Below are 23,698 nucleotides of genomic sequence, written 5' to 3'. Positions count from 1 at the left end.
TATTATATATATAACATAGTACTCAGTACTATATTATTACACAAGCTCTATATAAGATTATGGAATAATTAAATAAATTACCGTCTAACCAAGTGGGCACGTAGTTTTAATTTATTATTTTCGTAAAACTTGACGCTTAATTGTGTCAGTGTGTCAATTTTCATTACGAAAACAATTATAAGCTACAAACTTTAAAACAATTATTCGTTGAATTATATATCTATTTTTTTTTCTAATTTTTCAGGAAACGCAGCGGGAAAATTCAAACAGAAAATGGATTATCAATTAAAATTATTTAAATTAATTTAAAAATTATCTACGATCTGTTTGATCTATCATTCAAATTTATGAAACAAAGTTGTAGGTGGCGCTAGTATCCAATCAGCTGGTAGTGATGGTAAATGGTAACGTGTTGATGTTGATGTCATGTTACCTTGAAAGTTTATTTTGTTTATGTTTTGTAATTTTGATAAAATGAAATAACTTGAGTCATGTTTTCTACTAAAAAACGTTTAATTGAACGTACTGGTTATAATAATGTAGGTCGATATGATTATTTAAAATTACTGGCTACGGAATTTCAAACTTCAAATTCAAAAGGTATCATTTTTTTTTTTAAATTCAGTAATTATTGATAACAATAATAATAACAACAATAATAATAATAATAATAATAATAATAATAATAATAATAATAATAATAATAATAATAATAATAATAATAATAATAATGATAATAATAATTCTTTATTTGTTGATAATTTAAAAATATATGTATTTGTTCAAATTATTTATGTATTGATCGGTACTTATAATTACAGAGTAATTAAAGGCACATCCGATTCAAATCGGTAAAAAATTTATCATGATCCTGAAGTTAACAGACAATCAGTAATTTTTAGATTTTTATTATTAACAAGTCGATTACAAAAAAATAAAAAATGCACATGTAGAAAATTTTGAAAACTATAAGTGCAATTTTTGTTAAATATTTTTTTTTATGATTTCTTCAGGATCACAATTTCTTTCATTAAAAACATAAATGTTAAATTTTTTAAAAATTTTTACCGATCTAAAAATTGTAAGTTCAATTACTATAATTAATATTACAATTTAATGTTCTTAATAATTATATTAAATAAATCATTTATGTAATAATAAGCGTAATTTAAAAAAAAATTAATTACTAAATATTGTAGATTTGGTCTAAAGATGCTGGTTCATGAAACCAGTGAAATATTATGTAGCAAACATCAGACAAATTTTAAATTATTAATAAATGAGTAAATAATTGATAAAATAAAATTTTTTTAAAATTTTGAAATTAATAAATGCATTTTTTAAAATTATTTACTCTATTTATTTATAATTTTAAATTTGTCTGATGTCTACATTCTCACTCATGAAATATTACCGATAAATAAAATTTATATCGGACTAGATCGAATGTGCCTTTAATTAAAATCAAATAATGATGATAATAAATATTAATATTTAATTACAGAGGCTAGAAAACAAGTACTGGCAAATTTATCAAATTTTGCATACGATCCAGTTAATTATGACTACATGCGACAATTAAGAATAGTTGATTTATTTTTACACGCTCTTTCGGAGTCTGATAAGATTTTTGTGCAATTCGCTATTGGAGGAATATGTAATTTATGTTTAGGTAAGACAATAATTAATTTTCATCTAAAAGGCCCAATTACTGACAGGGTACCGATGACCTAATAAATTAAATCTGTCTAGTAGCTGGCAACTGACAATTTTTAAATTTACCCTATCAATAGCTGGGCTTTTAATTTAATTAATTAATTAATTAATTTACTTGGTATTTATTTACAGATCCAATAAATAAAGAATACATAATACGTAATCAAGGCGTACAATTAATAAAACCACTTCTGTCATCCGATGATGAGCAATCAACATTATCTGCAATCACAACATTGATGTTTCTAGTCACTGATACATCTAGAGAGCAAATAATCACACCAGAATTAATTAATCAATTAGTTTTCTTGTCTAATTCATCAAATAACCGGATTAAAAATCTAGCAGTTATTTTTCTGCAAGACCACTGCGGATTTAATGAGACAAAAACTTCTGCTAGCACATCAGCTGATCAATAAATTAATCAAAAATGTATTTTCTAAAATTAACCAGAAAAGTCAGTAATTTACCCAGAAAATTTACTAGAACTTTAAGTGATTTCGTAGTCGATAGAAAATTTGAAACTGGCGATAAGGTTTCGGTTGTAAGAAAAGTCACCGAGGATGACGTAATGAATTTTGCGAAATTAACTGATGATTATAATCCTATTCATGTGAGTGCTGAGAGGAAAGTAGTACATGGCGCTCTGCTGAATGGTTTTTTGTCCGGTGTACTGGGTACTAAACTTCCTGGACCGGGGACGATTGTCGTCCATCAGTCTCTCCATTATCCAAAGCCTTGTTATGCGGGGGATACTATTGAAATAACGGTCACTATTTTGTCAGCAAGAAAAATAATAAAATGTGGATACAAACTCGTCGCTGATGACGATCGAGTTGTTCTAGAAGGAGAGGGGACATTTATTACAAGTAAAATAATATAATAATTTGACCCAAAATAAATGTTATCATTTTGTAATTAAATTTGTTAATTCATTACTTAAGTAATTTAATTTTGTGATACCTGATATTAATTATGTAAAGTCATTGTTTACCTTTAGTTTTATTAATTGCAACCTTGCAAATTATTTATTTCATAAGTTAGTTTTATTTATTTTATCAATTGCGTTACTGTCTGTATAAAAAGAAGTGTAATTACACTTTACGTTCATTGAGTTTTGAACTGCGCGCGAAACATCGCAGTAAGTAATTTTTTATTGATAATTAATAATAATTATTTACATTATTTAGTAAATAATTTATTTTATTTTATTTTAGATGATTTATAAAATTATATTCATTTTGTTCTGCATTCCTGCTGTAAGAAGTAGAAGCGAAAATTATGTGTCTGTAATTGAAAAAATCACAACAGAAAATATAAATATTAATATTACGGATGTCACTTCATCGACTGTTCCGACAAAAGTTCCTGGTTGTCTTTGTGGAATTTTCCTCAGTGAATCTAAAAAAAAGGCTAAAGAATTACCTGAAGGAGATCCTGTTATCACTCATGATGTTTTTGAAGAATTTCCAAACAATTCCGATGGCAATAAATCGTGTATTAAAAAATGTCTATCAATTGTAAGTATAAAAATTTGAAAAACTAACCCTGTGGTCAAACCTCAAAACTTCCCGCTGTTTTCGAGCTCAGACGACGTAAATTTTTGAGCTCTTGGAAGTCAAAAAATTATTAATTTGTTGTTCAACCAAAAAAAATTAATTTTTGACATACGATATCTCTGGAACGAATCGATCGATCTTATCGATCTTGGTGGCAATCGACTGGGCTGATCAAGACTTAGAACTGGATACATTTTGAGGCAAATCGGGCATGTAGTTTATGAGTGATATGAAAAAAATCTCAAAAAAATAATGTTTGAATTTTGAATTTCCGTATAACTCGTGAACTACTCGACCGATTGACTTCAAAATCTATCCAGATCTAAGTCTTGATGTGACATTTCAATTGCCGCCAAGCTCGATCTAATCAGTTGATTTGTTCCAAAGATATCGTATGACAAAAATTAGTTTACAAACACAAGTGCGCAGACGTCCACTCGGAAATAGTCAGAATAGTTTCCTAGGGCCTCAAAACCTAGACCTGATGAAAACTCAATTTTTAAAAACCGGACTGCACCAATAACTTCCTTTTTTTTTAATTTTCAAATTTTATAGCGGGAAGTTTGAAAATTAGAACAATTATTTTAATTAATTAGTTAGAAATCAATAAAAATAATTATCATTTTAATTTGCAGATAGTGAAACATTTACCCAACAGTCCAACAATTATCTGCAGTTCATTAAATCGCGATTGTTACAAAGAACGAGTGAGTATTCATTTATTTATTACTTTCATTTAAAAACATATTAATTTCATAACTAAATGTATGTTAGGCTCAATTATTTATAAAAAATGGTAGCGACAAATGGATCAGAACAAACTTATCAGCCGGCCGCGAGTTTTGCTGCAAAGACAATTTACCTTACAAGTGTTAGTTAAATAAAATATTAAATTTTTATATCAAAAAATTTTGTACGTTTCAAAGTATGTAAATAAAAAATAATTTAAGTAACCATTTAAATGTCCCGCGGTAAATCTATTATTAGCTCAAACACCCTGAACTCATTTTTAAACTTAAGCTGATGTATTTTAAAGTCAATTTACTCAGGCTTATATAAATAGTTTTTAAAAAATATTTTATTTATTACCAATTAAGTAGCAATAAAAAATTAAATTTGTACTTAAAAAAAAAAATTAATTGCCCATAACCGTAATTAGTTAATTGGGTCAAGTTTAAGACGACTTATAGTTTAAATTTAAATAGTAGTTTGTGATAATAATAGTTTTTGGTGGTGATGTGATGAGTGCACTTGAAACATACCATCATTTTTATCATATTGCGTCTAGTGATTTACTTACATTCAATATTAATTATAAATATTAAATGATTAAGTATATATTGTAAATTAATAATAATTAACAGTGAGTTATTAGTACTGATGGTTAATTTATGTCTGGCAAAATGTGCGCTCAATTATTTTCTTGTCCACTGTGTGCTCGGCCTAGTTTTTCATCATTGGATTCACTGCGAGTAGGACTCGTTAGTGTGGCGACACGACCACTGCAGTGTCCTGTTTGCAATGAAACACTTCTAGGCATTGATAAACTGACAATCCATTTATTCGGCCATACAATAATTAATGCACCTGATGATACTAAAAAATTATTAATTGATAATAAAACTAAAGTGTCAGAAAATATTTCTGATGCAAACATAAATTTGCATTACGAAAATGAATTAGAAAATTATCAGTCTGATTGTGCAGTTGAATTGGAGCAGGTTAAAAAAAATTATTTAGTAAAAGCATTAAATTCATGTGTAATTCAATCTAAAGAAGTCGCTAATGCTACAGTTTCTATAAATAGTCTAGACCAATGTGAGTCACGTCAACTACCATCGGTTTGGACTAACGATTTATTGCTACACGATCTACAGAATTCAACATCTGATACCAAGTCATCGGGGGTTAAAATTTTCAAAAATTTCGTGCCAATTAAAACCGCGGAAGTTAAAATTTTAAATGCGGATGTTGATAAAATTGGATCACAATTGACTTTACGCATTCCAGAAAGCTCTGATACTTCAGTCATGATTAATAATAATGATAGTAATGATAATGATAATAATTGTAATTATAATTGTAACAGTAGTAATAATAATGTAAATATTTTACCACAATTAAAGACATTAAAAAATAATTTAATGGGTAAAGAGAAAACCGAGCGGTGTAATATATGCGGCTTTCACTTTCCCGATCACAATATTTTAATGTTACATAAACAAATAGTTCATATGATTGATGAAAAAGATATTGATATAAAACCAGAAGCATTATTAAAAAATTATCCATGTCATTTGTGCCATAAGATATTCAAAATGCGGGGAAGTTTGATGGTTCATATGAGAGTTGCTCATACTGGTATTAATTTAGGTGATTAATTTATTCATTTTTTTTAGTTGCTTAGTAGTCAAGGTGTTTTGTTAAACAATTTTTTATTTTTTAGGGTCACTGACAAAAGATAAAGATTTGAATCAAGTTTGCTGTGAGAATGGGTTCAATTGTCCGACTTGTGGTAAAAATTTTCGTAAGGTAATTTATTTCTTTAATGATATTAAGGGCATGTAGACAGTGCCCGCCAGTTTATAAAAATATGTAATCTTCCAACTGTCATAAGCGTTAATTTCTGGCCACCGAATTCGAATTATAAAATTCAAATCGACGCTCTAATTAGTAAATTGTCTAACTCAATATTTTTTAGTAGGTGATTCTGTGGAATTTTCAGATAGTAATAGTCAGAAAAAATATTATTTGAGTAACCTTAATAAAAACATATATATACTAGATATGGAATTGATTTTTAGATAAAAAAACAATTTTTAAATTACTTTTTTTTCGCATAAATGGAGGATTTTTTGAAATGGAGTTAAACAATTTGCTAATTGGAACGACGATATGAAGATTTTACTGAAATTTATTTAATAAATTTCATGTAACTCCCAATTGATATCAACTGTAGGCTGTAAAAAATTAGTGGAGTAAATCCAGAGTGAATGCGGAGCGGCTGTTTATTTATTTAATCCCCTCAGAGTGAAATTGACTCCTAAAAGATGTTTAGTTTAATATCAAAACTCCGAATCAAAGTGAAATCAGATTGAAATAAATTCCAGATCACTCCGAAATCATTCATCTGAAAAAACAAACTCCGTATCTAGTGTGATTTTTTTTAAACTCCGGAACTGCGAGTGACGGAGTAAATTTGAATTTAAATAAAATTTTCAATCACTCCCAATTTTTTTACAGTGCAAGTAATTTTTTTTTAAATCTATATCACAGCGAAATCGCAACTCCTTTGTCCTTTTTTTAATTAATTGATAAAAATTTTAATCCGCGAATGACAGTTGAGTCATTAAAAAATTTTTAAAAGTGTGGGCATTGTATGAGAACGGTCTGAATAAATTTAGTAGATAAATAAATGAAATTTGTTTGATTTAAAGGAACAGCATGTAACCCAACATCTAAAAACACACGAAGCAAAGCAATGGGAGTGTGATATCTGCAGTAAAATGTTTACGACAAAGTACTTCCTGAAGAAACATAAAAGATTGCATTCTGGAGAAATGCCTTACAAGTGTAATATATGCAGCAAAACGTTCACATTTCAGCAGTCTTATCATAAACACAGATTATATCACAAGGATGATAAACCACACACGTGCACTACTTGTGGACGGTCCTTCAAAGAGCTTTCGACGTTGCACAATCATGAGAGAATTCATACTGGAGAAAAGCCGTTTGCATGCGAAACTTGTGGTTGGTATTTAATTATTAACATACATATGTATATCTACATATATATCTTTAAATATATTGTTTTACTTTTATTTTCAAGCGCTTTTCCACATGCTTTCAGTTAATTTTTACTAACCATCGTGTGACGCATGATCTAAAATATGTTTGTAAGTTTTTTTTTTATCAACTAAATTTCTAATTTAATTAAAATTAATCACTGGCATTAATTTATATAAATACTCTTTTTTTTTTTTAGGGAAATGTTTCAGACAACGCGTGTCGTATTTAGTACACAGAAGAATTCATACCGGAGTGATGCCGTACACTTGTACCGCTTGTGGAAAAAGTTTTAGATACAAAGTAAGCAAAAAAAAATTATTATGAGTATTAAAATTATAAATTTTTTTTATTTTTCTCAGGTAAGTCAGCGGACTCATAAATGTCCAGTTCAGACAGAAGCCAGAGAATCTTTATCAGACCAATCGGAAAATTCTTCTGGGGCCGCAAATGAAGTCTGCAATCTACCGGACACTGATAAGAAAACAATCGAAATGCCTTTGGAAATAAACGAAGCAAACAAATTTGTCCTGGTAGTCAACAATGGACAGCCAATTTTAAAACGCGAGCAAGAAGTCAAGTTTGATTCACTGGTCAATTCACCGTTGGTTCAAGAATGTGATTTAATTAATGAATCAGTGGAAATAAATACTGATAATTTTTATCCATTTGTCGGAATTGCGGCAGAGCTACGTGCCGATTTGTCATTACCGTCAACAGAAATGAAACAATTAAGGCTGTCATCGCCTACTAATGAAGAAATTTATCGTAAGTCTATCGACGAGTCTTTTCGAGAAACTCCAGATCTTCATAAAGACATTAAACATGCAATCGATGGTATTTTGCAAGAAAGACGAGAGATTAATGCTCTAGAAACGATAAATGACGAATCATTCAAACAATTGTTGTATGAAATTGATAAGAAAGTTTGAATAAATTTATTTTATATCCGATACTGTCTTGAAATTTCCATTAACTTTTTTTATATTGTCAAGTCAAGTCATCTTGTAAAAAATTAACAGCAAAAGTATGTACATATAAATACTTAATTTTATTAGAATTAAAAGTTTGTTGATTAATTCAAATTTATAACAAATATTGATATTTATAATATCTATAGATCGGTAAGTTGAAGTCTCTTTTACTCCTACTCTATAAAAAATCGGGAGTGAATTCGGAGTGATTACGAATTTTATTTAAATCTTATTTTTTTAGTGGAGTGATTTCGGAGTGAACTGGATTTTACTTAAATCTGCATTCCGATTAAGAGTTTTAATATTAAAATAAACTCCCCTTCGGAGTAAATTTCACTTCAAGGGGAATAAATAAACAGGTGTGCCATCAACTGATTCCAACAATTTTATACCACGACAAGTGATCCCTACAAATTGATCTCACTGACATCTGATCCCATTGACAATTGATTTTTATCAACCAATTTCCATTATTTAACTTTTTATATTTACAACAGTGAATTTTAATTACTCATGTCATAGTAATTAATTAATAATTAATTATTTTATGAAATTGTCAGTGGGGTCAGTTGTCTGTGGGATCACTTGTCGGGGATCAGTTGTCATGGAACCAAACAGTAATCCGCTCTGCATTCTCTCCGAAAATTTTTATGATACTGGAGTTAGCTGACGTCTAATAATTTTTGAATTTTTATTTAAAACAATGAGTTGAAAAAAAAATATATTTGAAAAAATTGCACTTATAGTTTTTAAAATTTTCTACATGTGCATATTTTTATGATCCTGAATTTAGCAGACTCTTAAAAATTTTTGGATTTTATTTGCAACTAGTTAATTACAAAAATTAAGAAAACTAAAAATATGCACTTGTAGAAAATTTAAATAACGAAAAGTGCAATTCCTTAAAATATTTTTTTTTTTTACATTTATGATTTTGAAAAATTCCAAAAATTATTAGATGTCGGCTAACTTCAGAATCATATATTTTTAACTTTTTTTTTGTAACTGATTTGTTGGAAAAAAAAAAATTATTTACTGTCTTATCTTCAGGATCATAAATTTTTCCATGTTTCCAAAATTTCCAAATCCAGAAAAATTTTCCACTCGAGAAATAAACAATCGAATATTAATTCAAACTTAGCTTTGCCGCCAAGTAGTTTCGCTAATTGTCAATGAATTTTCCAAACCCCGCAGTCATTACTTACAAAGAAAACAATTGTTTATAAAAACCCACGTGTAAATTGCGAAAATAGTCCTTGATATTTGATAGTCCTCGTTATCCATCGAGTAGGACTCCAAGTTAACAAATTTTCGAAAGTGTGTTTCGTAGTTCAGTCAGCAGGCGGCTACAGCAACATCACGGAAGTTTGAAGGCCTATTGCAAAGTTGCTAGAGCTCGTAGTTGCTAGCAAGGTTGAGTTCGGTCATTTTTTCTTCATTTTACTATCGACTGTCTAAAATTAAAGCCAACTTTTAAAAATAAATTAAAAAATAGTTTGCCAGTAATACAACAAATGTCTAAATAAAATAAATTCGTTTGACAGCTCAGGTTTTCTAAATAATTCCACGTGTTCATAACTTTAATTATTTATATTATTGCGTAATAAATTTGAGTTCCACCTTAACGGAAGGAGCTCCCTTTTTTGGTAAGTCGTAATAGTTTATTAATATTTTATTTTACACATATATATTTATATATTCATAATATATAGATTAATACTAACAAGTATAAGAATATGGTAGAAATACTTACATATAATTACTACATAGATAAGACCATTGTCATTGACATTCAATGCGTAATAAATAAATTAATATTTGAATATTTAAATATTTGAATAAAATCTAAATGACAAATATTTAATTACAAATATAGTAATTAAGTAAAAGTAATTTAGGGTTGTGTTGTTGATGGACACGAGCTACGAGCTTTTATTGTTTCTCAGTCAGTTAGACAGAAAATGAACGGCCAATGAAAAGTGTTGGGTTCATCTCCACCAATCGGTTATCGTACACGAAGGCCGAGACTGGACAAAAGGACCAGTATCAAACAGCTGTTAGAATATCGACGTTGTCATATAAAACACGACAATATAAAAAAATTGTCCTCGTCCTCGTCCTCGAGTCGTTTAATTGTTCAATTATCTATCGATTCAAAACTTCTTATTTTATTTATTTAAATATTCCCGCATTTTTATTTAAAAATTTGAATTCCCAAAAATCATCAGCAACTCAATGGAAATTTAAAAATTACTCCAGAAAAATATCAGAAGCAATTATTTGAGTAAAAGTGAGTGAGGCTGAGTTACGTCGAGTATTTTTTTGAAATGGAGGCTTCCCGCGGTCAGATCGATTGTGATCCGGCAACGCCGCACTCAGTAGACTCAGCCATCAGCAAACTCAGTCCTGCTCCACTCCACTCGTTCTCTGCTGTTTAAATTAATAGTACACACAGTGCACGCACTTTATGCTGCTTCGGGTCTGCCAGTAGTGTAGAGTTTCATTTAAAGTCACAACTCAACTCTATCCAAGTGCCAGCTCTGACTAAAACCTCCAACACCTGCGCATTGATACCTTAGGTAACGCACCAGAGTTTTCTCGTCATTATATCGCCTTCACTTATATTCTGTTCTCGTATTAATACATTACGTTGCAGTGAGTTGCACACACACGCATTTATATAAACTTTTATCTCGGATACATTGGGACTGAACATGATTAAAAAATAGTGACCAGTGATAAATTTATAAACTGATAATAGTTTATCATTTATTATTAATTGCTGATTTATTGTGAGTGTTGTGATAAAATATAAACATCTAGCCATGACTGAACTCATTGTGAGGCCGTCTGAGGCCACAACCAACTAGTGGCTCGTCATCCATTGTTATTTTTTTCATTTAAATTTAAATATTTTTTGAATTTGAATTCCACCAGGACTTTATTCTCGAGTATCGAGTGAATATGGTAAGAATTTTTTCTGTTCATTTTTTAAAATTAATTTCTAAATAAAAAAAACGTGTAGTCTCCATGTTTGAATCATAGAAGTTGCGTCTGATTGTTCCAGTATTTATTTTTGTTAATAATTTTTGGTTTATCAAGTGGGCGGAGCGGCTCCTGGGCTCCCCAATCCTAGGCCTGATAACCCGCACATTAAGATAGTACTGTAATATAACAGTACAAGTTTAATTTGATCGTCGTCGTCGACCTCGACGGGGTAGTGACTTGGTATATTTTTTCTTTGTATCCATATACATAAGTATATATATCTACAGTTTCTGTATATGTGCGCTGTCGAGAGCCAATAGTGTGCGTTGTATCCGTGCGAGAGCTACCCCCTACATTATTGTGCATGCGTGTACTGTGTACTGCGCTACACTTAAACATCGTGTCTCAAGCACTGCACTAGCATAGTAAAGAGTCCACTGGAGATCATACATCATATATATATATATACATATACATTTATATCAATCAAGGAAATCCATTTTAATTATTTCCATTTAATTATGGCTTTTGTTCCGAGTTTTGATAACACTCAGGTAAATTTACTCCGTATTTTAATTTTATTTTTTTTTTAAATTACAATAGTATATTTATATATTTACATATTTATTTATATATTTTTTTATCTATTTCTGTTGGATCAAGAATTTCAGGTTATTTGAAAAACGTTAAAGTATTTATATATGTACATATAATATATATATGTATACTGTATGTATGTATATATGTACATGTGTATATATATGTATATAATAATTTAGTATGGTATATAGGGTCACACTGATGATATACAAGTTGCAAGATCCCCTCTCTCTCCTTAGCCTCTGAATCCCCGAGCTCTCAGTTGGGTTCTGGCGACAAGAGAATCGTCGAAAGAGAGAGGGAGAGGGAGAGCCAACTCGTCCTCCATTACTTTATAGCAGCATAGCAAGCAAGCAAATGGTGGCTTGCTGTCTGTGAGCTCTGTAAGGGTCTTTGTTATCCACCTACACGTCTGCACCTTCATCGCAACGTTCGCCTGCACTCCGATAAATAATAAACGTGTGTGCTCTGTGTCATCTTAACAGTTATTTTAATTTTCTCTGACAACCAGATCATGCTGACGATCGGCTCCTGATTTGTCTATTGTCTGTATTAATATATAATACGTGCAATGATTCGTCAGGTTTTGTTATAACTGCTGATAGTTTCCTTGGTTTTATTTTTTTATCCAGTGGAAACAGACCAGGCCAGACCAGTTATTATTTTTTCTCCGATTTAATTGTTTTTTTTTTTATGTTGATTTTATTTTATTTTTTATCTTTTATTTGTTTCCGTAAATGAAACGTCGTTTGGTTAAACTCGAAAGAAAGAAAGTGTTAATTGCGCGTCAAACAAACTGTCGATTTAATTAACTTAATTAACAGAATATATATTTTATAACGCGATAATTTAATAACAATGTGATGATATACTGCTGGCTTATATTATATTATATTGCATTATATAAATCATAGTAATCAAGTTTAATCAGTTTGCGAAATTTTTTTTTTACGAGCCATGAAGTCGTGTGGAATAAATATTCCACGTAACCTATAATACTTGTAATATATATGTCGATAAAAAATATATGAGAATAAGAAATAGCTGATGTATTAGTTGGTTTACGCAACACATTATTTTTATTATTATTATTAATAATAAATTACATAAAATACAATAAGTATAAGTAATTAATTAAATTGATGAAAATAGTAATTGCTATGTTTAATTGCAGACAGAATAGTGGCATGCGTCGATTAATCTATGGCAGATCAACAAGATCAGTCGTCACTCGGGGGGTCTGTAGAGAAGGCTAGTGCTTCAGCAGACGCCTCTAAGCTAAGGGGGAAAAACAGCAGCTCTGGTGGTTCGAGAAAGCGACAGGGAACTAGCACTCTTGTTGCTACACTAGGAGAGAAACGTCGCAAGCAACAGCAGCAACACCACCAACAGCAGACTGATTCACAACCCTCGCAGGCTTGTGCTATCCCCGTTCATCGGCGCTCAATCGATTTATCTAAAGGAGAAAGTAAAGCTAAGGGAGAACGTAAAAACCATGGAAGTGGTGTAGGATCAATTACTGGCAAGTATTTTATTTAATAGATTTATTAGGCTGCTGTTTATGGACCTGGAGAAGCTTCACGGGTATTAATTTTTTTTTTATTCGTTTTACAGACACGGATAAACAGAAAGCACACAACTCTAATAGTCCCGGCAGTAGCACTGGAAGAAAGACTGCTGCTAAGAGTACTATATTTGAACTTAATTCAGCGCCCATCGATTGCGTGGCTTCCCGAACTCGTTCTCGTGTTCCCCAAGTCCCGCAGATTATTCAAAGTACGAGTAACTTTCAAGCTTCGCTGGCCAATATATACAATAATATTTACAATAACAATAACAATAAAAAATCTTCCACTGGGCTACCGAATTTAGCGGCATCGTCGAGCAACTCCTTCATCAGTCATCCGTCAACGTCCCGTGGACGAGGTAAATACACACTAAGTGCCTAGTGATTTAATTTTTCATATATTTTAGTTTAAATAATAATATTTACGTCATGATTGATCAAGACTTTTTGACCCAAATATTTTTAGGTTCTAAATTGCAAACTGTTGGAGGTAATTACGCAAACGGTGGAACGGGTAGTCAAGTTTTGGGTGTCAAGTCCAGCATCAGAGTGGGTAACGCAGCTAGCAACTCTGTGGAGAGCGGAGGGGGGGCGTTGGCACATGACGGGGCAGGCACAAGTGGCGTGACAACGACGTCCACTGGCGGCAACCCCCCGGTGTCTGCCTCCGCGAGTGCCAACTCTGCGCACCATCATCCAACGCACAAACATTTGTTACGTTCACGAGTTAAATTATCTAGCGAACAATCAAAAGAAGTTACTGCTGGTGGAACTGGTTCTGCTAAATCACTTGGTAAACACCACAAAAAAGACACAACGACGGGATCCTGCTCGAGTTCAAGACATCGTTCATTGTCACGCGCCCGTAAATCCGCTGCCGGAGAGAGTACTTCAACTGCTGCTGCTGCTGGTGGACTTGCTATGTCGACAAGCGACTCACTGACTAATAGCACCGCGATACCAACATCCGCATCAGCATCCGGAGGTCTATTGAACCCCTCCGTACCTGAAGAAGAGTCCGCTGCCAGTGCAACCCCCGCGGCACCCAGCGGTGGTCCGTCTGGAATGTCTGGCACTACTGGTGACAGTGAAAGCGATGATGGCGAAGTTGGACGGCTACAAGCGTTGCTCGAAGCACGTGGGCTACCTCCTCATGTCTTTGGAGCACTTGGGCCACGTATGCAGCATCTGCTCAATCGCAGCATGGGAGCGAGCTCAGTCGCCAAAGCACAACAGCTCCTGCCTGGACTACAGGCTGTTGATGACGAAGGCGAACAGCTGCAAGCGGTTATAGGAATGGGAGAGATTCTCGTCATGGGAAATGAAGACACGCTCACTGGGTTTCCAGTTAAACAAGTCGTTGCAGCCTTAATAAACTTGCTTGGAATTGAACACAATTTTGTAATAATGACTCACGCTTGTCGAGCCCTAACTTACATGATGGAAGCGTTGCCTAGATCATCCACGGTCGTCGTTGACGCGGTTCCCGTTTTTCTGCAGAAGCTAGAATCCATCGAGTGCATGGACGTCGCTGAACAATGTCTTACTGCTCTTGCCATGCTGTCACGTCGGCACAGCAAAACGATTTTACACGCCGGTGGTGTGTCTGCTTGCCTGAAATTCGTCGACTTCTTCAATATCACGGCTCAACGTGCTGCCCTCACAATAACTGCTAATTGCTGTCAAAATCTTCATCCTGATGATTTCCATCTGGTGTCTGACAGCTTGACTCTGCTCACCACCAGACTGACCAATCAAGATAAGAAAAGTGTCGAGTGCGTTTGTCAAGCATTCAGTCGTTTAGTCGACAGTTTCCAACATGATCCTGTGATGTTACATAAAATTGTGACGCCCGAGCTCTTGCAGAATTTGCAGCAACTGGTAAATTTCCGTCATTATATAAATTGTCTTTTTTGTATAATTGATCTTTGGTAATTAACTCCGACTACTTTTTTTTGCAGCTTATGATTACTCCGCCAGTAAATAGTATTGGTAATTTCATAACTGTTTTACGAATGCTCTCTGTGATATCAAATCGCTGTCCCGATTTGGCGCAACTGCTTCTTCAACAAAATATTGCTTTGACTTTGAGTTATCTGTTAACTGGTTCGCTTGAAGTTAAAACAGAAGATGTTGAATTGGTACCACGTTCGCCTCAGGAGTGGTTTGAAATAACTTGTCTGATTGAGGAATTAATGCCTCCATTGCCCACAGACGGTATATTTAGTGTAAATAATTTACTTGAAAGAACAACCAATCAACAAGAAACTGTTCATTGGGAATGGCGTGATGAAAGACACTGTTGTCATCCATTTAGCACTATCGATTCTCGAATTATTGAGGTTCGTATTTTATTTTTTTATTCTCTGACTACCCTGTAGTTTTTAAAAATATTCAATGGCCTTGAACTGTCGACAGTATTGAAATTTTATTAATTAATTTCAAAAAAATTGATGCATTAATTGAAAAAAAAAAAGATCTTGAAGTTAGAAGACAGTTAGAAATTTTTGAATTCTTTTTTAATATCTCAATTAAAAAAAAAAAATAATAAAAATAAAAATATGCACATGTAGAAAATTAAAAAAAACTATCACTGCAATTTTTAAAAATAATTTACAGTTTAAAAAAAAAATCAAAAATTATTAAACGTCGGCTAACTTCAGTCTCATGAAAAAAAGGACAATTTTGCCGAGATGTAGATTTAAAAAAAAATTACTCAGTTATTAGAGGCTGTTTGCACATATGGGAGAGGGGGGGGGGGGTCTGAGGAAACTTGACGTTCGCAGCCCATGAAATAATTTTTCAAATTTTTCTCGGTTTTTTAAAATTATAGTTTTATTGTTGCGTTAAATATTTAAAAATATAGAAACTTTTGTACCATTAATTGCTATGATTTACGTATGGGGGGGAGGTCTATTATTTGTGACGCGATATTGATAGGAGGGTTGCAGAAAATGTGACATAGGGGAGCGGAGGGCTCAAGAAAGATAAAATTTTACGTGACGTATTTTCTAAACGGTCTCGTATCAATTGCATTTAAACAAAATTTGATAAATAAATTTTAGTCTAAGAAATTTGAAATTCAAAATTATAATGACTTGAAGATTTAAAAATTTATTTTCCAAATTTCGTTTGACTCCTAATTGATGTCAACTATAAATAATTTTTTAAAAAATCTGTCAGCGAAATTGTTATGCTTTAATTTTTTTTAAATTATCAAAATTTTAATACGGTCATTAAAATTACTATTAACATTAATTGAATATTTTAAAAAAAAGTGGGGAGAGGGGGCACTGTCTGAGAATGGCCTTAATAGATTTACCTAAACACTATTTATATATATATTTATTGCAATTAACTATTAAAAATAAATCAACAGATGGCTTTTCAAAATGGAGAAGACGAAATTTGCCTTTCAACATTGGGTAGAACATATACAATTGATCTAACGACAATGAAACAAATAAATGAAGATATTGGAATGGCTCGCAGTATATTCCGTCGTGTGATGACTGATCCAGCAGAGAACAAGAGTCCTACTTGTTCATCAAGCATGGACGTTGTGCCGCCGGTGATTGAAACAAACGAGTGGCTGGTATCTTTCATCAGAACATTATTTTCCGTTTTATACGAAGTATACAGCAGCTCTGCTGGTCCTGCTGTTAAATGTAAATGCCTTCGAGCTCTTTTACGCATGGTATACTATGCATCAACTGATCTTCTCAAGGACGTACTGAAAAATCAAGTCGTCTCGTCACACATAGCTGGGATGTTGGCCTCGCAAGATTTGAGAATAGTTATAGGCGCTCTGCAGATGGCTAGTATCCTGATGAAACGATTGCCTCAAGTATTTGGTGTACATTTTCACAGAGAAGGAGTTTTACACCAAATTAGACAGTTGGCTGATCCTGAGGTTCCCCTTGGCGTATCACCACCCAAGTGCCCTTCTGGTAAATAACTTTTTTTTTTTACTTCATAGACACGGAAAGAACAAGACAGTACTGAATACTGTCCCATATTATACTCAATTACATCTGAGGTGAAAAACAATTTCGGATAGTACCCAGTACTGTCTAAATTGTAGAGTTTCATTTGAATTTTAATGATACTAAAATTAGCCGACGTCTGATAATTTTTGGATTTTTTTTCAAAGCAAAAAATTACAAAAAAAAATATTTTAAAAAATTGCACCAGTAGTTTTTTTTATTTTCTACATGTGCATATTTTTATTTATTTTTTTTTTTAATCGATTTGTTGAAAAAAAACCTCTGATGTGACTGAGTATAATTCGGGATAGTAATCAGTACAATCCTGAAGTTAACAGACAATTGAGAATTTTCGGATTTTTTTTCTACATCAATTACAAAAAAAAAAAAAAAAAACTGAAAATATGCACTTGTAGGAAATTTAATAAACTACAAGTGTAATTTTTTAAAATATTTTTTTTTTTATAATTTACTGTTGTAAATGAATTCCAAAAATTATTAGACGTCGGTTGATTTCTGTATCATTAATCAGTACCCTTGTTCTTTCCATGTACGTTTAATTATAAAATATAAATTAAAAAATTTTTTATTATTATTACAGGTACATCATTACCAAGTCCACAACCGGGTCCATCAAACACACCAATTTCATCAACAATGACTTTGTCCTCCAGCAGTGCAATGTCTCCAGTGGCCTCACCCACGACCAATGGAAATATTTTATTCGGTTCCATTGCAACGAGCCAACTCAAGCCAAGTATTGCAACACCAATGGAAACTCGAAGTAAAAGTGATTTAAATACTAGTACTAATGTTGAAGAAGCAACTACACCACAAAGTGCTCATTTGTAAGTCAAATTTTTATTTTAAATCATAATAATAATTTATATAAAACTAAATTAAATTACTAATTAAAAAATATTTTTCTCTATCAAAAGGTTTGGAGATGTTCTAAAACGAAAACGACAAAATAAAAAGGGCAGATTTTCTCGCCTTGGCAACACAACGACACCACAACAAACTCAACAACCAGAGTCATTGTTCACTGGTTTCGCTCAAAAAAATAATAGATTTTTGGGTAATTTAAATCCCGCAAGATGGGGAAGAAAATCCTCTGGTTCAAGTGGTTCTGGTGAAAAAAGAGACTCGACCTCATCAGCCAGCCTTACAAAACCACCGAGCAATCCTAGTTTAACCGGTGGTAATCGTGATAAAGCTAAAGCATGGGTACGTGAACAAGCGTCAAATTTCCTCGCTAGGTATCAAGATGATGCGCCTTGTACACATCCAGCACTTACGGTACTTTCACGCCTTACTTCGGCTATACAGCGTTTGCAATCAAATGAATTAGATGAAATGTTATCAGCATTGACTGAGTTACGTGATATTGTGCTTGAAAGTGATATTTCACCGTTCGAAATGAATTACAGTGGCCTAATAAAGGCTTTATTAAATTATCTTACGACAACCGACGCACCGGGTAATCGTTACGACAGACTGCGTATGTTCTGGAAACTATTCGCCGAGTCGACAATGCAACAAGACGGAATTATCGTCGGTGATGTAAATCCAGGAGCATTTGGTGCTCTGGTACACAAATTAAATAGTTGCGTTGCGCAGCTGGAACAATTCCCCGTTAAAGTCCACGACCTGCCAGCTGGTTCTGGAGCCGGTCGCGGGGGTACAAGTGCGTTGAAATTTTTCAATACGCACCAGCTTAAATGTAATTTACAACGACACCCTGACTGCAATAATTTGAAACAGTGGAAAGGCGGCACAGTTAAAATAGATCCGCTTGCACTAGTCCAGGCCATTGAACGCTACCTTATGGTCCGCGGCTACGGTAGAATACGAGACGCAGAGTCGATGGTCAGTGATGATGAGAACAGTGAGGATGACATCGACGATACCTTGGCAGCAGTTGTCATAAGTCAAGGATCCAAACACAAGCTTCAGTTTTTAATAGGAGATGAAATCTTGCCATTTAATATGACTGTTTATCAGGCCGTTAGACAATTTAGCTGCCCGGGGATGGATCATTCCGAGGCTGAGACTGATAGTGAACCGCCTCTGGGTCACGACGCCGTGTGGGTTCAAACTCACACGATTTACTACCGGCCAGTACCAGAAGAAGAAGTTTCTGCGTCGCCTAAACCGGGGTCCAGTTCCCAGGGTACGTCAAGCAGAAAAGGCAAAGGCAAAAGTACAAAAATAAGCTCGAAGAGAAAAGAAGACAGTTTCTGGCTCGAAGGTGTCATCCCACCACCCAAGTGTCCTCTCGCTCCATATTTATCAGCGGCGTTACCGTCGGTGACTATTTCCGACGCATCACTAGACGGATTATGTCTACTCCGGCTTCTCCATTCATTGAATCGTCACTGGGGTGTTTTGTTCCCCCACCTCAAGAGTTCTTCTCTCCTGTCACCCCAAGATTTTATAAATAATAAAATAGCTGCCAAAGCTAACAGACAATTACAAGATCCATTAGTCATAATGACGGGTAATTTGCCCTCTTGGTTGCAGCAAATAGCAACAGTGTGTCCATTTTTATTCCCATTTGAAACAAGACAGCTGCTTTTATACGCAACCTCATTCGACCGTGATCGCGCTCTGCAGAGACTTCTTGACTCAGCGCCTGAATTGTCTGGCTCTGATAGTCAAGAACGCGTTACCCCACGTTTGGAAAGACGTAAACGAACTATCTCACGAACAGACATTTTAAAACAAGCAGAACAAGTTATTCAAGATCTTGCGTCAAGCAAAGCTTTACTCGAAGTGCAATATATCAATGAAGTTGGTACCGGACTTGGACCAACTCTTGAATTCTATGCTTTAGTTTCACGTGAACTGCAACGTTCTGATCTAGATCTGTGGCATGGAAGTTCAAGCTCCAGTGAATCTGGTTACGTTAATGTACCTAAGGGATTATTTACAAAACCGGTGCCATGGAATACTAAAATTCCACATCTAGCAAAACTTAAAGCTAAATTTAAATTCTTAGGAAAATTTATGGCCAAAGCGATTTATGATTCGCGTATGATTGACATACCGTTTAGTTTGACATTTTATCGCTGGTTGTTGGGTGAAGAGCACACACTGACACTTGCTGATTTAGCGCACGTTTGTCCTGATGTTTATCGGTCACTCAGCAGACTACAGGAAGTCGTCAGACGGAAAGAAGCCATCGAGAGAGACCAGACTCTGCGGCCACACGAAAAAGCCCAACTTATTGAGTCGCTTGAACTGGACAGTTGTACGATAGTTAATCTAAGTCTGGTTCATCAGTTACCGGGTTATGAAAATATTGAGCTGAGAAAAGGCGGAAGTGAAATACCGGTCACTATTCACAATTTGGACCAATATATCAAAGTGAGTATGATACTATTTGTTGAGTATGGTGTCGACGGAGTGTTTTAATTTATACTATTTTTTTTTTTTTTACTTTGCTTACAGCTTGTGGTCCATTGGTTCCTCAGCGAGGGCGTATCGCGTCAAATGGAGGCATTCCGTGAAGGTTTTGAGTCGGTATTTCCTACTAGCCAACTAAGATTATTCTTCCCCGAGGAGCTCGAAGCAGTATTTTGTGGTCATGGACAGAGTGGCGGCCAATGGGATGTCAAAACTCTTATGGAATGCTGCAGAACTGATCATGGTTACACACCAGAGTCACGTGCAATTAGATTTTTGTTTGAAGTTATGGCTGAGTATAATAGCGAAGAGCAGAGACAATTTATACAATTTGTTACGGGTTCTCCACGTTTGCCTGTCGGTGGTGAGTACTACAATTATTTATATATCAATTACACAATTATCAGCCGAAAATCTTAGGCCATCTCCAACCGGAACTACTCCCTAAGCAGTCAAATTATGTTAATTTTTTTCATTGTTGCGCGAAAAACGTTCCTATCCTCAGATACTAAAGGGTTAAATGGACCATTAAAAATAGAGAAAAAAATTTTTAGACCTAAAATACATTATAAATTTTTTTTTGCAATTATTAAATTTGAATTTTGCTTAAATGATGATTAAAAATAGAAATTTCAATGTTTTAATTAAAATATAAAATTACTTTTTTTTTTTGTTATGTAATGAAATTACTGTTGGTAAAGTAAAAGACCTAGTACCCGTTCAGGAAACTAGTACCCGTTCATAGAATTTCATGGTGGCCACATTTCTGGAAAACCTGGAAATGTCAGGGAATTTCGTCACAAAGCTGGAAAAATTTTCACTTTCTTTCTTTTGACTTAAAAAATCCTCCAAATTTAGTTTTCTGTCAAAACTGTTGAAAAAGTGACGCGGCGCGAATGCGATTGTAAAACCATCTTGAAAAAAAATTATTAGAAATTGATTCCAATAGCGAAAAAATGAAGCAGTTTGAATTATCAAGGCTGTTAGAAAAAAAAAGTCTTAGTAGAAACCAATCGCCAGGATCTTCAAGCTCTTAACATCCATATTGACAAGTTAAAAAACTAAAAACATTAAATGTATACATAAGTAATGAACTAATAAGTTTCACTATATTAATTATTCGTGTACTTCATTAATACTTTATTAATATTCTATGAAATATTCTTATTTATGAAATTTATTCTAGTGAAAATGAAAAATTTATTCATATTTTATTATAGAGTAAGTTATATAAAAACATGGATTTCAAATCAAAATTAAAAAATTATTCATTTAATAATTAAAAAAAAACAATGAACATTGACAAATAATAAAAAAAGCTTCATTTAACGACAATGATTAATTATTGATTAAACTGACATACCATTTTATTTTAAATTAAATAAATATTTCCAATGATTTAATATTACTACACATAGTTAGGGAATTTTTGAGTTGTTTGACTGGAATACCTAGAAAAGTCACGAAATTTCAATCTCAAAAATCTGTGGCCACCATGTCAGAGAATTAGTACTCGTTCATGGAACTAGTACCTAATGAGAGAATTAGTACCCGTATATAGAACTAGTACCTAATCATGGAACTAGTACCCGATCACTCCAAAAAAAATGGTAATTAGTAAATTATAATTACTTAATATGTTACAGGTTTCAAAAGTTTAACTCCGCCATTAACAATAGTACGTAAAACATTTGACGCTTCAATGAAGACCGATGATTTTCTACCATCAGTAATGACATGCGTTAATTACCTTAAACTGCCGGATTATACAACTCTAGAAATAATGAGAGAAAAGTTGCGGATCGCCGCCCAAGAAGGCCAACACTCGTTCCATCTGTCCTAGAAACTGATTTTTAATTATATTTGTATCCCTTGTTCATTAGGATAGGGACCATAAGACATATTTTCGCGGAAGCCAACGTAATATTTAATTCATAAAAAAATTAATAATAACAATAATAATTAATCAATTAATTAATGATTAATAAATTGGAACAAATACGTCTCTCACATAACACCATTAATATTAAATTACATTACATTATAAATTTTTGATTTATTTTAAACGTCATTATTTTTTTTCTTTTTTTTTTTATTACAAGTTTTAATAAAATGTAAATTTGGTTTGATTTTACATCTAAGTATCATTTAATTTATATTTAAAAACAATTTAATTAACAGTTTAAATTTAATCGTGCGACAGTTGCCGATACAATGGAGAAAAATTTGAAAATGAAAGCAATGTCTTCAACGTATTTAAACTGAGATAAAGCAAACACTAAGTAAAGTAATTAACTAATTAATTAATTAAAAAAAAAACTAATAATAATAAAAAAACATAAATAAATATGTGGAGACGGGAGTTGTAAATATTAAAAATAGTTATTTCAGCATAGTTTGATATACGCAAACAATATAAATACTTTATCATACAGCCACGAAGCACTGATACTATTGGAATTATAATAAATATTAATAAATATATAATAAATAATACATGTAGGAATGTGAGGACGATTAATAAGTATGTTAAGTCAACGTTTTATATCAGTGGTGCACTTCGGTCACCGTGCATCGCCAATGCTCTTGTTCCCTGCGTTTGAGACATGAGAATCTATATAATTAAAATAAAACAATTAAAGAAAATACAAAAAAAAATATAAAATCTTGAGTAAGTAACGCGCGGTTGAGCGCAAGATAGTTTTTAAGATCAACGTCCCTGGGTATGGAGAAAAGTGTAAAGGAAAAAAGAAAAAAAAATTTAATAACTTGGTGTCTTGCTCGTTGTGTTGTAATTGATCTCTTGTTTGCTATCAGATATTTAGCAGAGCTTTCACGCACTGCTGGATATCATGCAACACTATTTAATTTTACTTATTATTGATTATTAGTTTATATATATATATATAAATATATATTATTTCATATTGCTATTGTAGATAAGGTAGCGAAATAACTTTATTTAGTTTGAATTAAGGTGCCGTTATCATCGTCAGACTCCGGCTTATTGTTTGATAAGTACTTCAAATAATTAATTAATTAATTAATATAATTAAGGGAATTATACCCGTAATTATGAATATTAATTAAGTACCGATATAATTAACATTT

General features: G+C 32.8%; 3 protein-coding genes and 1 long non-coding RNA gene across 9 annotated transcripts; 3 read left to right on the top strand and 1 right to left on the bottom strand.

Moving 5' to 3' along the window:
- The first annotated feature begins 365 nt into the window (after positions 1-365).
- Positions 366-2,278, top strand: LOC130667997 (armadillo repeat-containing protein 7). The gene is made up of 3 exons (XM_057469971.1): positions 366-600; positions 1,505-1,672; positions 1,849-2,278. The coding sequence occupies exons 1-3, from the start codon at positions 492-494 to the stop codon at positions 2,133-2,135; spliced, it is 564 nt and encodes a 187-aa protein (XP_057325954.1). The 5' UTR covers positions 366-491; the 3' UTR covers positions 2,136-2,278.
- On the bottom strand, positions 2,278-10,302 carry LOC130668001 (uncharacterized). Its single transcript, XR_008989941.1, has 4 exons — positions 9,792-10,302; positions 9,075-9,492; positions 2,711-4,871; positions 2,278-2,557 (listed from the first exon to the last, which is right to left on the bottom strand). It is a non-coding gene; the product is annotated as an uncharacterized LOC130668001 (long non-coding RNA).
- LOC130667991 (zinc finger protein 568) lies at positions 4,667-8,090 on the top strand. The gene is made up of 5 exons (XM_057469959.1): positions 4,667-5,648; positions 5,722-5,807; positions 6,713-7,028; positions 7,264-7,367; positions 7,427-8,090. The coding sequence occupies exons 1-5, from the start codon at positions 4,667-4,669 to the stop codon at positions 7,994-7,996; spliced, it is 2,058 nt and encodes a 685-aa protein (XP_057325942.1). The 3' UTR covers positions 7,997-8,090.
- LOC130667989 (E3 ubiquitin-protein ligase TRIP12) lies at positions 8,168-23,245 on the top strand. 6 transcript variants are annotated; one of them, XM_057469953.1, is made up of 12 exons: positions 10,743-11,005; positions 11,141-11,266; positions 11,314-11,580; positions 12,801-13,148; positions 13,241-13,552; positions 13,636-15,074; positions 15,155-15,535; positions 16,573-17,143; positions 17,781-18,027; positions 18,118-20,548; positions 20,633-20,951; positions 22,234-23,245. In XM_057469953.1, the coding sequence occupies exons 4-12, from the start codon at positions 12,830-12,832 to the stop codon at positions 22,428-22,430; spliced, it is 6,216 nt and encodes a 2,071-aa protein (XP_057325936.1). In that variant the 5' UTR covers positions 10,743-11,005; positions 11,141-11,266; positions 11,314-11,580; positions 12,801-12,829; the 3' UTR covers positions 22,431-23,245. The 6 variants fall into 6 exon arrangements, with proteins under 6 accessions (XP_057325940.1, XP_057325937.1, XP_057325936.1 ...); XM_057469958.1 differs by having other exon boundaries at positions 10,744-11,005; positions 13,660-15,074; XM_057469957.1 differs by lacking the exons at positions 10,743-11,005; positions 11,141-11,266; positions 11,314-11,580 and adding an exon at positions 8,168-8,188.
- Positions 23,246-23,698: the final 453 nt, after the last annotated feature.

This window comes from Microplitis mediator, chromosome 5 (assembly GCF_029852145.1).
Source record: "Microplitis mediator isolate UGA2020A chromosome 5, iyMicMedi2.1, whole genome shotgun sequence".
Lineage (NCBI taxonomy): Eukaryota > Metazoa > Arthropoda > Insecta > Hymenoptera > Braconidae > Microplitis > Microplitis mediator.
Note: the sequence above shows the minus strand (reverse complement) of the source record. Positions and strands in the feature narration are given on the sequence as shown.

Bases quoted from the DNA above. Each gene is read 5' to 3' on its own strand.
- LOC130667997 (XM_057469971.1), top strand. From the start codon at position 492: ATGTTTTCTACTAAAAAACGTTTAATTGAACGTACTGGTTATAATAAT. The intron at 601-1,504 runs GTATCATTTTTT...ATTTAATTACAG, and splicing joins TCAAACTTCAAATTCAAAAG to AGGCTAGAAAACAAGTACTG. The intron at 1,673-1,848 runs GTAAGACAATAA...ATTTATTTACAG, and splicing joins AATATGTAATTTATGTTTAG to ATCCAATAAATAAAGAATAC.
- LOC130667989 (XM_057469957.1), top strand. From the start codon at position 12,830: ATGGCAGATCAACAAGATCAGTCGTCACTCGGGGGGTCTGTAGAGAAG. The intron at 13,149-13,240 runs GCAAGTATTTTA...TTCGTTTTACAG, and splicing joins TGGTGTAGGATCAATTACTG to ACACGGATAAACAGAAAGCA. The intron at 20,549-20,632 runs GTGAGTATGATA...CTTTGCTTACAG, and splicing joins ATTTGGACCAATATATCAAA to CTTGTGGTCCATTGGTTCCT.
- LOC130667991 (XM_057469959.1), top strand. From the start codon at position 4,667: ATGTCTGGCAAAATGTGCGCTCAATTATTTTCTTGTCCACTGTGTGCT. The intron at 5,649-5,721 runs GTGATTAATTTA...TTTATTTTTTAG, and splicing joins TCATACTGGTATTAATTTAG to GGTCACTGACAAAAGATAAA. The intron at 7,029-7,263 runs GTTGGTATTTAA...TTTTTTTTTTAG, and splicing joins GTTTGCATGCGAAACTTGTG to GGAAATGTTTCAGACAACGC.